At 43.0% G+C, this 12,506-nt stretch overlaps 1 protein-coding gene across 3 annotated transcripts in view; it reads right to left on the bottom strand.

Annotated features, from left to right (window-relative positions):
- Positions 1-6,486: 6,486 nt before the first annotated feature.
- Positions 6,487-12,506, bottom strand: part of CCNYL1 (cyclin Y like 1) — a 37,595-nt gene continuing 31,575 nt past the window's right edge. For 2 of the 3 annotated variants that reach the window (XM_084779295.1, XM_084779297.1), the window contains 2 exons: positions 10,461-10,623; positions 6,487-8,662 (listed from right to left, as the gene is read on the bottom strand). In XM_084779295.1, coding sequence (XP_084635421.1) covers positions 8,546-8,662; positions 10,461-10,623 — 280 coding nt within the window. In that variant the 3' untranslated portion in view covers positions 6,487-8,545. The remainder of the gene's footprint in view (positions 8,663-10,460; positions 10,624-12,506) is intronic. The other variant, XM_084779296.1, reaches the window with a different exon arrangement.

Here is a 12,506-nt window from a genome sequence, read left to right as displayed (position 1 = left end):
CTGCCGGGAGAAAACGTCACGGATCATACACCAAACCTTAATAACAGCATCCATGACCTGTACTGGCGCGTAGATTGGGAACCCCAGAGCTAGGAAGCAGGGTTGTGTATTTTAATGAACTGCTCCCCCTGCTAAAGAAGCTTCTTTCACTTTTGTGCTCCACAGAAAGACCAAGGGGGGTAGGAGGGACAAAGCTTTGAATAAGTGCTTTCAAACACCAAATGTGGCAAACAGGACTGTCAGAAATCTAGGCAGGTGTGAGGTACAGTGGCTAAGAATTGCCTGCTGCCTCTCTCTGGGCCCCTTTCTTGTCTCCAAAGTCCAATCAAGTGATCCTGGGAACGAAACAGCCTAGGTTGGGGAGAACAGCGCAAAAGAAAAATGTAAAAGAAGAGTGACCAGTGGGCAGGCAGGGTGTAACTGACCTGTTTCAAACTCTCAGAGCCTTCTGGCAGCTTGGTGACAATTGCCAGATTTATTGCATCCAGGATAATGTGTGTCTGTGGTACATCATTGTAAGAGAATATTCATTTTGTTACAAATTATGTATAGTATGTATGTTTTGTGGGTGTGTATATACGTAATATATTATATATATATAAATATATGAGAGAGAGAGATTTAGTGACTTTTTATACGGGTTGGTGCAGGTGAATTTATTACTGAGCCAAATGAGGCACATACCGAGTCAGTGGCTGGCGTCCAGGGCGTTCAGCGCTTGGATGACATGCATACGTGTACAGTGCCTAGCCCATGCAGTAAGAATCATCGCTTCATGCCAAGTCCAGCGCTCACGTGTCAGAGCCAGCAATATGTTATTTGTAGACAATCAGTTTGAATCTATAGATCATGACTGGCCAATGATTCTAACTCTGAACCCATAACATTAGCAAAGGGAAACCCAGAGGGTCTTGAATAGAGGTTTGGTTTGGTTCTGCGCCTGGGAGTCAAGTCAGTACAACAGCAAATGTGTGTGGTTATGTTAGTCTCACGATCCTTCGCTTGTTGACTTTATTATTTTGAAGTTTTTTGTATTATATTTGTGGGATGGTAAAATAATGGTTTCAGATTTTTATCAAATATGGAGATTAGTTATTTATGAAAAGCAAAGAAATGTCTATTTTTGTTTCTTTGTTCCCAATTAATGTAGATAACTTTTTAAAAAATACATTAAAGCAATGGTGAGGAAAATACAATGGTGCTGTAGAGTCCTTTTCTCCTATTTAGGGGAGAAATGCTTTGCTTTCTAAGAGTAACAGAGATGCAGGTTGTAACACTATCACCAGATGTCTCAGATGGCCTTAAAGTGGAAGCAGCTGCATTTTTATCAGTAAAAATGACCAAATTCCAGTCACAAGAAGAGCCACTAACGCCGCCTTTTCCTCGGTGTGCTGCTTCCTGGATTTCTTCTGCCCATGCTGGGGTTGCTTCATTATTCACCTGAAGAAATGAATGGAGCTCCTTGGAAGATGAGAGACATGGTCCAGCTATGTTCTTTCTGATACCCGTGTGTGCGTGGTGCATGGTGAGGCTGCGTACTCCGGCTGTCTAGTTGAGGGGCAGGGACTCTCAGAGAGGCTTCCTTCAGGTGTTGAGCTCCCAGTAACTAAACCAGGAGCTGGGAGATGACTAAAATTCACTGAGAATGATGCCCAGTTCCCATACTTACCCGGGGATAATTTACAGATGTCAGGATGCTTGTTGTCAGGCTAACTTCTACTTGTGGGTTCCTGCCTTGCCAAAATTCAAGTGACTCCCTAAGGTAGCCGCTGTCTCACCCTGTGGCGTTGCCCACTGATATTGAGGCATTGTGGGAAAGGGCGTGGCAAGATGGAGACTCAAGGTTTTAAATGTATAGGGCAGAGGCATAATATTGACTCTTTTCATTTAACTCAGTATGATTGCAATGGACTCCAGTATATGTCAGGGAGGGAGAGGGACGGTCTGAGAACTCCAGAACAGCCTCTTGCTGAAAGCAACCACAGCCCACACGTATAGGACTCCAGTTAGCACGCCTCCACCTTCTCCTCCTCTCTTGGCTCAGCTTTCATCCAGCAGAGAAAAGGGCCCCCAGAAAAGTGGGCTCCCAAAGTCATGCATAATAGCATCCCTTTGATTTAGTTTTTAATGACTCAATCACAGAGTTCTTTAGTTCGTCAAGATGTAAACCATGCTGCCTGGTTGTGTGCATGGGCTGAGGATACGGCCTGATTGTTGGTTCAAGTCCCAGCTCCACTATTTATAGACCCTGATCTAGGACACTTAACCTGTTAGTTATTTCAGATTTCTCATTCAGGAAAAGGAGAGAACAGTTACTTATGCTTTGGGGTTCAGAAGATTTAAAAGGTTAAATGGGGTGAAGGTAAGTAAAGCTGTTCCTGGTGTGGAGACAAGGTTCCCCAGGGTGTCTGCATAAGAATCCACTGGGGCCCTTCCTGGGACGTGCATTCTAGCCTCAGCCTCGGGAATTTGAGGTTTAGTTAGCTCTGGGATCTTTTTTTTGGTGGGTTTTGTTTTTATAAAGATACTTGAACTCTAATAAAATATTTAAATGTTATGCAAATCTAAAATTACTCATTTAAAAAAATTGTATGGATAATTAAGAGCCCTTGTTTGCTCCTTACCCTCTCCCCCTAATGCTAATAATCTTTTATTTTTGTTGTTTTGAGACAGGGTCTTTCCAGCTGTCTGTAGCTCTAGCTGTTTTGAACTATGTAGCCCATAGGCTGGCCTCGAACTCGAGAGATCCAGCAGCCTCAGCTTCCAGAGTGCTGGGATCAAAGGTGTGCCAATGTCTTCACCATGGTACATGGCTACATGTTTACATGCTTAACATGTTACGACTAAAAATTCAATGCTGGCCCTTTACCTTGAACTCGACCTCATCTGATTTCCCACTGATGTCCTGGGAGCCAGAGTCCATGACACCATATTGCATTTAGAGAAGTGCGTTGCTCATGGACTTCCAGCTGACAAGAGGTGACCCTATCTTGAGAAACAGTGGGACATTTAAAGGATTGTATAGTCAAAAGCAGTCGTGGAATTACTAAACACAGTTGGAAGCAGCTGACTCAGGTGAACTAAGGAGCCAGCTGGCCTGTAAGCCCGTAGAAAGCCGTTTCCTTGAAACCTGGCTTGAATTTACGGTAGCCATCATAAACTTTGGTGCCATGTTGGACATTAGTCATAAAGATTAAAGGTAACAAAGCTGGGGTGGTCTACAGCAACAGGCCCTCCGGGGGGGACTTAAGTCCCCGAGGAGTGGGAGAGGGGAATGGGGAAAAAAAAGGAATGTCTAACTTTGGAGGAATTAATTCTACTAAAGAATAACTGTTGGGTCAGTTGCTGGGCAAGAAAATGAAGCTGCAGCGTATCTAAGCCATCGTCCTCACCTGAGTGTCCTTTGAAGCCCTCAGAAACACAGGATTTGGTATCTTGCTGTGGCTGCTACGTTCTGGGACTATCATTGAATTTCCCTGCTCACACTGAAACCACCCAGTTTTTTACAGCAGTTATAAGGGTAGGTGTTTAAAAATTTTTAAAGATCATCTGAGATTTTCCCTCGTAAAAGAATGTTAACTTTACAGGACCCAAGATTCCTCTACTATACAATTTAACAGCCCAAGTGGCCCTTCCTGAGTATTCAAGATCCCACGAGGTGAGACTGCTAACGTTTATTTCAAAGCTATGGACATGTTTTCTTAGTGGCAAACCCACTTAAAACACGAAAGAAAAAGCACCCAAGAAACCAAGGTTGCTTTTTTGTTTTGTTTTGTTTTGAGACAGGGTTTCTCCAACGGTCCTGGCTGTCCTGGGACTCACTTTGTAGACTAGGCTGATCTTGAACTGCAGAGATCTGCCTGCCTGCCTCTGCCTCCTGAATGCTGGGATTAAAGGCTGTTCTTAGGTACCGTATTCTATCCTTCGTGGCATTTGCTGGCTGTGTCAGGATTGCAGGCAAGTGGAGTAGCTGGCAGATAGACTGGAGCTAATCTTAGGCTGGATTTAGGGGTGCTAGGCTCCGTCTGCATAGAAACTAGTACTTTACCATAGGATATTTCGCTGCTGAATGCTCTCTTTCCAAATAGTACTTACTATCTTAAGCATGCAGCTTGTGGGTGAAGGGACAGAGGCAGGCAAACCAGTCATTTTAAAGATGGCTGGAGACTGGGTTGTGAAAGGCTTTAGCTCGCCTACATACCTTAGTTTATGAAAACGCTGCCTAATTTGATAACCTTTGTTGTTAATACTGACATCTTTGAACCAGGGAATACTGTATTTAGGGATATAAGAAACTGAACCAAGCTGAGCTGCCAAAAACACCAAAGGTCTATGTTGTTGAATTAAAAACAGGAAATGTGAAAGGGTGGTCTGTTTGGAATCTGATACAAAGAAGGCTCACCATAAGCAGTGAGTAAGTCACAAAGCAGCTGCTGCTTTGCAACCTGCAAAAATGGCAGTTAAACTGAGACCAAACACACATTTCAGATCTTTGTCTTTTTTGTTGTTTTGTTTTGTTTTTGGAGACAGGGTTTCTCTGTGTAGCCTTGGCTGTCCCTGGATCCACTTTGTAGACCATGCTGGCCTCGAACTCACAGAGCTCCTCCTGCTTCTGCCTCCTGAGTGTTTAATGGGATTAAAGGCGTGGGCCACCTAGCCTGGCTGATCTTTGTCTTTTCTATAACGAAATTGTCATACCCCAGTTAAGGCACAGGCCTCCTGTCTCAAAAAGTAAATACAAACCCTAAGAAGTTGAATTTTAAATAGAGCTTTAAAAAAAAACAAAACAAAAAACCCATCCTTTAAAACACAAAAGCAAAAATGAATGAGTGCAGGCAGATGTTTCTCTTTAATCTTCAAAGTACAGATCCCTGAGAAGATGCTAGCTAATATCTTACTGGTGGTTTGGTCCCCATGCCTCATTTGTCAGAGACCCTACCCACTTTCAGTGACATTTACATATCAGTTGATCCAAGACAACTAAGGCTACACAGAAGCCCTGTCTTGAGGGAAAAAAAAAGTGAAAAAAAAATTAACTTGTGTACATGTTTGACATGTTTGTGCCTGAGGTCAGAAGCATTAGGTGCTTGATTGGGAGTCGATTTTGGGTCCTCTGCAACAGCGGTACATGCTCTTAACCATTTAGCCATCTCTCTGGCTGCAAGATACAAATTCTTAGATGACTTATGATAGGTTCTTCCTTCCTAAATTGTCATTTGAGTTATTCGATGCCAAGAACAAAGGGATCCACTGTCAGAAGATCTGACTTCACATGTGGAAAGAGTAAGTGTGTAGCCTGGGCAGGGTGTAGTATCAGTGGCTGAAGCTGAGTGGCCCTTCCTTCAGCAGCCTCACTAAGGAGCAGAGGCAGGGAGTATTTTAAGATTTCCAGACCTACTCTGGATACATACTTAAAACAAAAACAAAGCCGTTAGGTTGGGTTTATTCCCACCTGAAATACAAACTTGAAACATGTTAGGCTTCATGCAGCATGTTTTAAGCAACCCCAATTCAAATCCCCCTCTTTTTGTTTTACTCCCTGTGGAACATGTTTTGTTTTTGTTTTTTGTTGTTTGTTTTTTTGGAGACAGGGTTTCTCTGTGTAGCCCTGGCTGTCCTGGACTCACTTTGTAGACCAGCCTGGACTCAAACTCACAGTGATCCACCTGCCTCTGCCTCCCCGGTGCTGGGATTTAAGGCGTGAGCCACCGCGCCCAGCTGTGGAACATGCTCTACTTTGATATATTTAGTCACTTCCTTTTCTTCGGTGTTACACCTGTAATCTCACCTACCGTGACTCTTCCTCACAGTGATGAACTGTCCAAACGAGGCGTGAACTGGAGGGTGTCACTAAGGACGATGGCTAGACAGACTTCTAGTTCAATGCCTTATCTTCAGATAGAACACATTCCTAAAACCAGCAGTCTCGCCCCCTCCCCCCACTTTTCATCGTTTTGTTTTTTGAGACAGGGTTCCTCTGTGTAGCCTTGGCTGTCCTGGATGCACTTTTGTAGACCAGGCTGGCCCCAAACTCAGAGAGATCCAGCTGCCTCCGCCTCCCTGTGATGCTGACATTACAGGTGTGTACTATGGCACCTGGCAGCCAGTGGTTCTCAACCTGTGGGTTTCGACCTCTTGTGTGAGGGTGGCCCGGGGGTTTGGGTTAGTGGAACCACCTGTTCACAGGGGTGGCATATCAGATAGCCTGCATATCAGTTATTTACATTATGACTCATAACTAAGCAGAATTACAGTTACCAAGTACCAATGAAAATAACTTATGGTCGAGGGGCACTACACTATGAGAAACTGCCTTAAAGGATCACAGCATTAGGAAGGTTGAGAACCACAATCATCACGCGTGAACTAGAGGCATAAATTAAGCAGCTTGGTCAGTGTGCGAAAGCTTTCAGGACCCAGGTAAACACAAGTTCTAGAGAGGGATAATGGCCTGTGGGCAGAGAACCGCTACAAACACACTAGCCATACTTTAATTAAAATAGAATTTATTAGCTTTTCTTTTAATATAAACATGAGAAAGAAAAACCACGTTAACTTGTAGCATTCTTTTCAAAATAAAACCACAATCAATACTTGAATCTCTAAGCTCTGAACTCCATAGACAATGTTTTTTTTGAGGTGGTAGATTGTAATATTTCATACGTCCTTCCTTAACATTATGTCTGTCCTTTAAAAAGGATGAATCTGGCAGCACTTGAGAGCGTGTGAAGCACTGAAGCCTCCAGAGAAAGTGTTCCTGGCCCACAAAGGTCTTGCTTACAGGTGAGATTCCCAGGGTTAGATGTGAGAAGAAATAGAATGCGCATAGCTGTAGAATGCAAATCTTTTATTATTTCAGATTTAGGAGCTGCTGTCATCATTTTCCTAATCATTTGCTCCCTGCCTTTTAAAGCATGTGCTTGGGGTGCCCAGGGTGCCTACACACAGGCCAACATGCAGAATAGATTTTTTAATTGCTAATTTCACCTGCTGTTTGAGGATCTGATTCCTTTTCCTTTGTTATATGTGAGTTAACACTGCTTTTCTTACCCTCCCTTAACTGAATGTAAAGACACTTAGGTGATCAAAGCAGTTAGAGCCTAGCCTGGCAAAGAAGGACTTGAAAAAAGGAGTGCTTCCATGGGAATACAAGGCAGCCCCAATCTCAAAGCAGCTAAGCTCTGATGCCCGGAGAATTAAAATGCTACAAACTCATGAACCATTACTTAAAAATTTTAAGTTACCTTTCTTTTCAACTTAATTCCCCAAATTTGGAATACTAAGCTTTTAATTTTAATTTTTGGTTCGTAGTTTGCAATCTTCAAGTAACAAGTTAAACTAGCTTAATTATTTCAAAGTGGTAAAATTAAAACTTTTAAATGACACTTTATGAGAATTTGTGGCTTTTATACTTCTGCTACCATGTCCCCAGAGAGCCCAGGCACAGTACAGTAAGTGTGAAGCTATCACTAATTTTGGGGGCACCTTTGTATTTTTGCTACTTGATCATGATCACTGGACTGCTATGTTGTTTGGCATTATGAAGATATCTTTTAATATATTTGTTTAATAAATAAGAGAAAAATCATCAGAAAATGAGAAGCACCATTACATTAATAGTTCACAGGAAATGCAGTGTGGACCCAACAGAAGCAGTCAACAACCAATACTTTCTTTTTATGGCTCCAGACATACCAAAATGCTAGCAAGCAGTGCTTGCAAAGCACACGAATGGCGAGTGTTACCCAGCAGCTTTTTGGTAATTTAAACTGATTGCCAATAATGAGTAGCAGCTTTGATGATATAGTGGGAGAACCTTTAATACCTAATGATGCTACAATCTGCTCCTAGGTGGTTTCGTGAGTGTTAAGTATCCCATGTTTGGGGCTGAGGAGTGTAGCTCTGTGGACAAATGTTCACCAAGCACATGCTAGGTCCTCAGTTTGATTCCCAGCACCACAAAATGGGAAAGGAGTCTCATGTTTTAATGGTAATACTGAATGAATTCTAAAAGCATATGCAGCAGTTGGGTAGGGGGCAACAACAAAAACAAGAAAAAGAAAAGTTATATGGTTAGTGTCTTTAAAGTCTAAAAATTTGAGCCAGGCATGGTAATCCCAGCACTTGGGAGGTAGAGGCTGGAAGATTAGGAGTTCGAGGACAGCCTCAATCATACATCGGGTTTGAGGCCAGTCCAGGCTATGTAAGACCCTGTCTCAAACAAAAGTCTAAAAATTGAAATAATTAAAAACCTCACATATTTCACAGCCATTGGCCTACATGGTAAGCAGTATCTGTGTGTGATCAGAGCTTTTGCTTTGGAGTGGTTCTGTAACTGGTTACATTACAAAGGACAGAGAGTGGTTGCTTTGACAAGGTCCCATTCTTTCCTATGGCGTCAGCAGTCCCTGTCCAGAGTCTTCACTTCGAGGTCTTTCCATCTGGTGGAGTCCCACCTCTGCTGGCCTCTGACTAGGAGAAGTGCTATCTCTGCAGTCTCTGTCACTGAGGAGTCCCTGGTGTCCCCACTCCTCAAGTCTCTCTCTTAGGAGAGGATGGCGTTAGAGCGCTGCATACCAATGAAGTTATCAGCGCTCACGGATCTTCTCACAGCAGCTCGGCACAAGTCTTTGTATTTGTCTTCACACAATCTTGAAATGGCCTAGGAAAGGCGACCAAACAAAAGAGAGGCTTAAAAAGAGAATGTAATTTTTAAAATTTATTTATTTATTTATTTATGTTCACAGTGCTCTGCCTGCATGTACACCTGCAGGCCAGAAGAGGGCACCAGATCTCATTATAGTTGGGTGTGAGCCACCATGTGGTTGCTAGGAATTGAACTCAGGACCTTTGGAAGAACAGACGGTGCTCTTAACCTCGGAGCCATCTCTCCAGCCTGAGAATGCATTCTTAAGCCAAACAAAACAAAGCAACAAACTACCTCCATGGCGCAGGCAGAGGACTACTGGGGTACTAAGAGTCTAAGCAGATGCAACCATGTATCTGAAGAGGAAGGGCTACAGTGCTATGCCTTGGAGATGCTACTTCCAGCTACTTCACTCATCTTTTCAGGGCTTGGAAAAAGGGAACTTGATTAAGTCACTGGAGAGATGGCCCAGTGGGCACAGCGCCCGCTGCACATGCATGAGAACTGGAGTTTGCATCCCCTGGCACGTGTGTAAGATCTGGCCAGGCCTGGTCGAAGGAGGATTCCAGGGCCTCAGTGGCCCATGTAGCAACCTGGGCAGCTCTAGGCTCAAAATGTAAATGGACAGTGTTTGAGGAAGACACCTATGCCAACCTCTAGCTATCTCACACACGCACACACACAGTTCTCAAAGATGTAAAAGATGTTTTTACATCATTATGTTACTTGTGTAACTGCTTCTTAAACATGAACATACACCTGTGCAGAAGCAATTAGTGTTGCTCAGCTTTCATTGGTCTAACAACAAGGTTATTAACAAGGCAGTCAAATGTTACACTGGATGGCAGGAGTCTAATGACTGAAGCATCTAAAATTGCTACTTCACTAGCACATTAATAGAAAAACTTTCTAAATAGCAAGTTACTTAAGTTCCATTCTAAAGTATGTGACCAGTGTGACATATTTAATTTTTATTGCCAGGTGGTGGTGGCACACACCTTTGATCCTAGCACTTGGGAAGCAGAGGCAGGTGGATCTCTGAGTTCGAGGCCAGCCTGGTCTACAGATCAAGTTCCAGGACAGCCAAGGCTACACAGAGAAACCCTGTCTCGAAAAACAAAACAAAACAAAACAAACAAAACAAAACAAACAAAGCAAAAAAAAATTTTTTTTAAAAATTTATGATTGTGGTGGGGAGGTGGGGGACGGCTACCCATGGATGTCTTAAGATCTTTGAGAGCTGTAGTTACGGACAAATGTGAACTACTGAATATTTGGACTCGGTCGGATCCTCAGAAGATCAGGAAGCACTCTAACACCTCTGAGCCATCTCTCTGGTCCCCACACTATTTCATGAAAACACTATGTACTTTCTGTATCCAGTATGAGAAACACACATGCGGTATGCATCCCCAGATCTTTCAGTTTAGCCACTAATGCTGTCTAACAAACTCATGGGATCTAAATGCTGACAAGGTGCCTACACTGCAGTAGAGTTGTGAGATGCAGGTAGGAATGACTGTAGCTGTGGTTTTAAAAAGTTATCTATAAATGGTTTTGTGGGAATGCAGAGCTTTTAGTAGGGAAACTCTTAAAACTACATTTGATTAAAGTGGCTTTGATTATGAACACAGGAGGCAATATGTACCCCTCTCTATAATGTAGATACTTGCAGAAACCATAAAAGGCCCAGGAAAATATGATGCCAAAGAGATAATAACCTCTTCAAAGTGTTAGTTTAAAGCGTTTCATTGTCTTCATAGATGCTGGCCGGGTGGCTCGCAGAAACCCCACTTAGTGAATGGAGCCTTACCTCTAGGTTCTGTGCTCTTTCCTTGCTGAGAGGAGCAAACAGAAAATTCAGGTTGTTGTCATCTGCTAAGGAGCGAAGGTCAAAGTAGTATTTGGCATAAACACTGGCAGGAACATTAATATTAAACTGGAGTAGCTCCAAGAAATGCCTTTCCATCTCATTCCTAGGGGAGGAGGAACACAGCAAAACTCACACAGGACAATTTTAGTCAACTGGGCTAGCTTCAAAAGTGTCATTCAGAGCTTCTAGAATAGCTTTAAATGCTGTTTTGGAACACGCAAAGGCTACCCAGCCAGATTAATATACTAATGTGCAAACAAGGTACAGCTATCCATGGTCCTTTCTGCATCCCAGCACTCTGAGTTTGGGCGGAGGGGAAAAGGTTACAGCCCTCTCATGTGCTCGCTCGTGCTGCTGACTCGCAGGCTCATTCTTCAGAGTTCCATTAGTGCAGCTGTAGGATTCATGCTCCACGCTCACTCACAGGCCCGCTGGAGTGAGCAGATGAAAGGAATGATGTATGCTGTTTATTAGCTCTGAAGAACTTGCAGACATTTTCACAGGGCTGATAACAGGAAGGGGCTTATTGAAGTAGAGAAGCGCCAACAAAAGGAGTGGGCACATCACCACGGCAACAAATGGATCCATCGAGAGCCACGCTATTATCTCTGAGGGGGAAAACTCTTGAGGCAACAAGGATTCATCTCAAATAAATAAATAACCCACACTGGATGGAAAGGAAATCCCTTCCCCCTGCCCCAGCACACGAGGCTCTGCCAAAGGGCATAATGCAAGTTTCTGCTCACCTTAACACTGCACTAAGGTGACAAACTTACGATGACGGTCAACATACTCATTTTAACTTTGAAAAGTAGAGAGATCAAAGGGAGATGTCTTGGCCACACTAAACCCACTACAGTAGACTATGTCTAGTAGAGCACTGGACCAACCTGGATCCAGTGCAGGGACTGGAACCCCCAAGACGCTCAGCATTTGCTGCCCTAGCTGGGCCAGAGTGTGCACAGAGGGCTGAGATCAGTAAGGTGGGAAATGTAGATGGGGGATGAGAGCAGCTCTGTGCTGTGACCACACTGATCTTGCTTTGAAGGCTTATAAGCACAAAATTAGAGTAAACCTGACTAGTCATAATCGTCTGCAGAAATTACAGACAAGTTATAAATACTTAAGCAAACATGACAGAGGCTTATCTTAGAACATACCTTGCTTGGTTTCTTGGCCTAAATTTTTAATATTTTCTTTGCTAAGTGCCTTAAAAAGTGTCTGACATTCTATATGGAAAAGTAGGTAAAATATGATTTTCTTATTTGCTGAAATTAAAGCCAACAGCCTACTTCCAAAATTAATTTCCTGCTCATATGGCAATAAGCCTATAGAAATGTAAATCAGATGTTTTGATAATCAGGTAATCAAGACTTAATTTGCTACTGGAACAAATGTACTTCACTATTCCTTTTATATTTTCACCACTAATACATTTTAACTGTGGTGAAATATAGTCCTTCATGGGATTAACATGTCTATCAATAGAGGTTTAATCACTGGAGAAAAGCATTATGCCAATAGAATGTGCACCTTCTGGGTTTTTGTTATTTTTTTTTTCACATGCCTGAATGACATGCCATTTATGGGCACAGCACATTTGCTGAGCAGCAGCTGCCTAGGTAACTTGTTCTTTTGAACAGAAACACATCCTAACAAAGCACATACATGGTGAAAGTTAAGAAAACTCTGATAGACACTGATTTTTAACTTTTAACTTAGACTGAAAATAAGGGCAGTGTAAACAGCCAACAGCAGGGGGAGGAGACAAATGTGTGTTAGCCCTGCTGTTATGCTCCCCAGTCCTCAAAGGCAGCTGTCAGGAACATGGCTCCTGGAGTTTCTCTGTTCAGAACAAAGGGGTTGTGAGTACCACAGCCTCAGCCTCAGCCCCTGCAGCAAGTTCACGTCTGGGAAACCCAAATATTTTACCAAAGCTTTTCTTATCTTACAACTACAACTCGAGCCTCTGGTATCTGAGTTTAT

The sequence above is a fragment of the Acomys minous genome, assembly GCF_964271855.1.
Source record: "Acomys minous genome assembly, chromosome: 4".
Taxonomy (NCBI): domain Eukaryota; kingdom Metazoa; phylum Chordata; class Mammalia; order Rodentia; family Muridae; genus Acomys; species Acomys minous.
The sequence above is the reverse complement of the archived record's forward strand: the minus strand, read 5'-3'. Positions and strand labels throughout refer to the sequence as shown.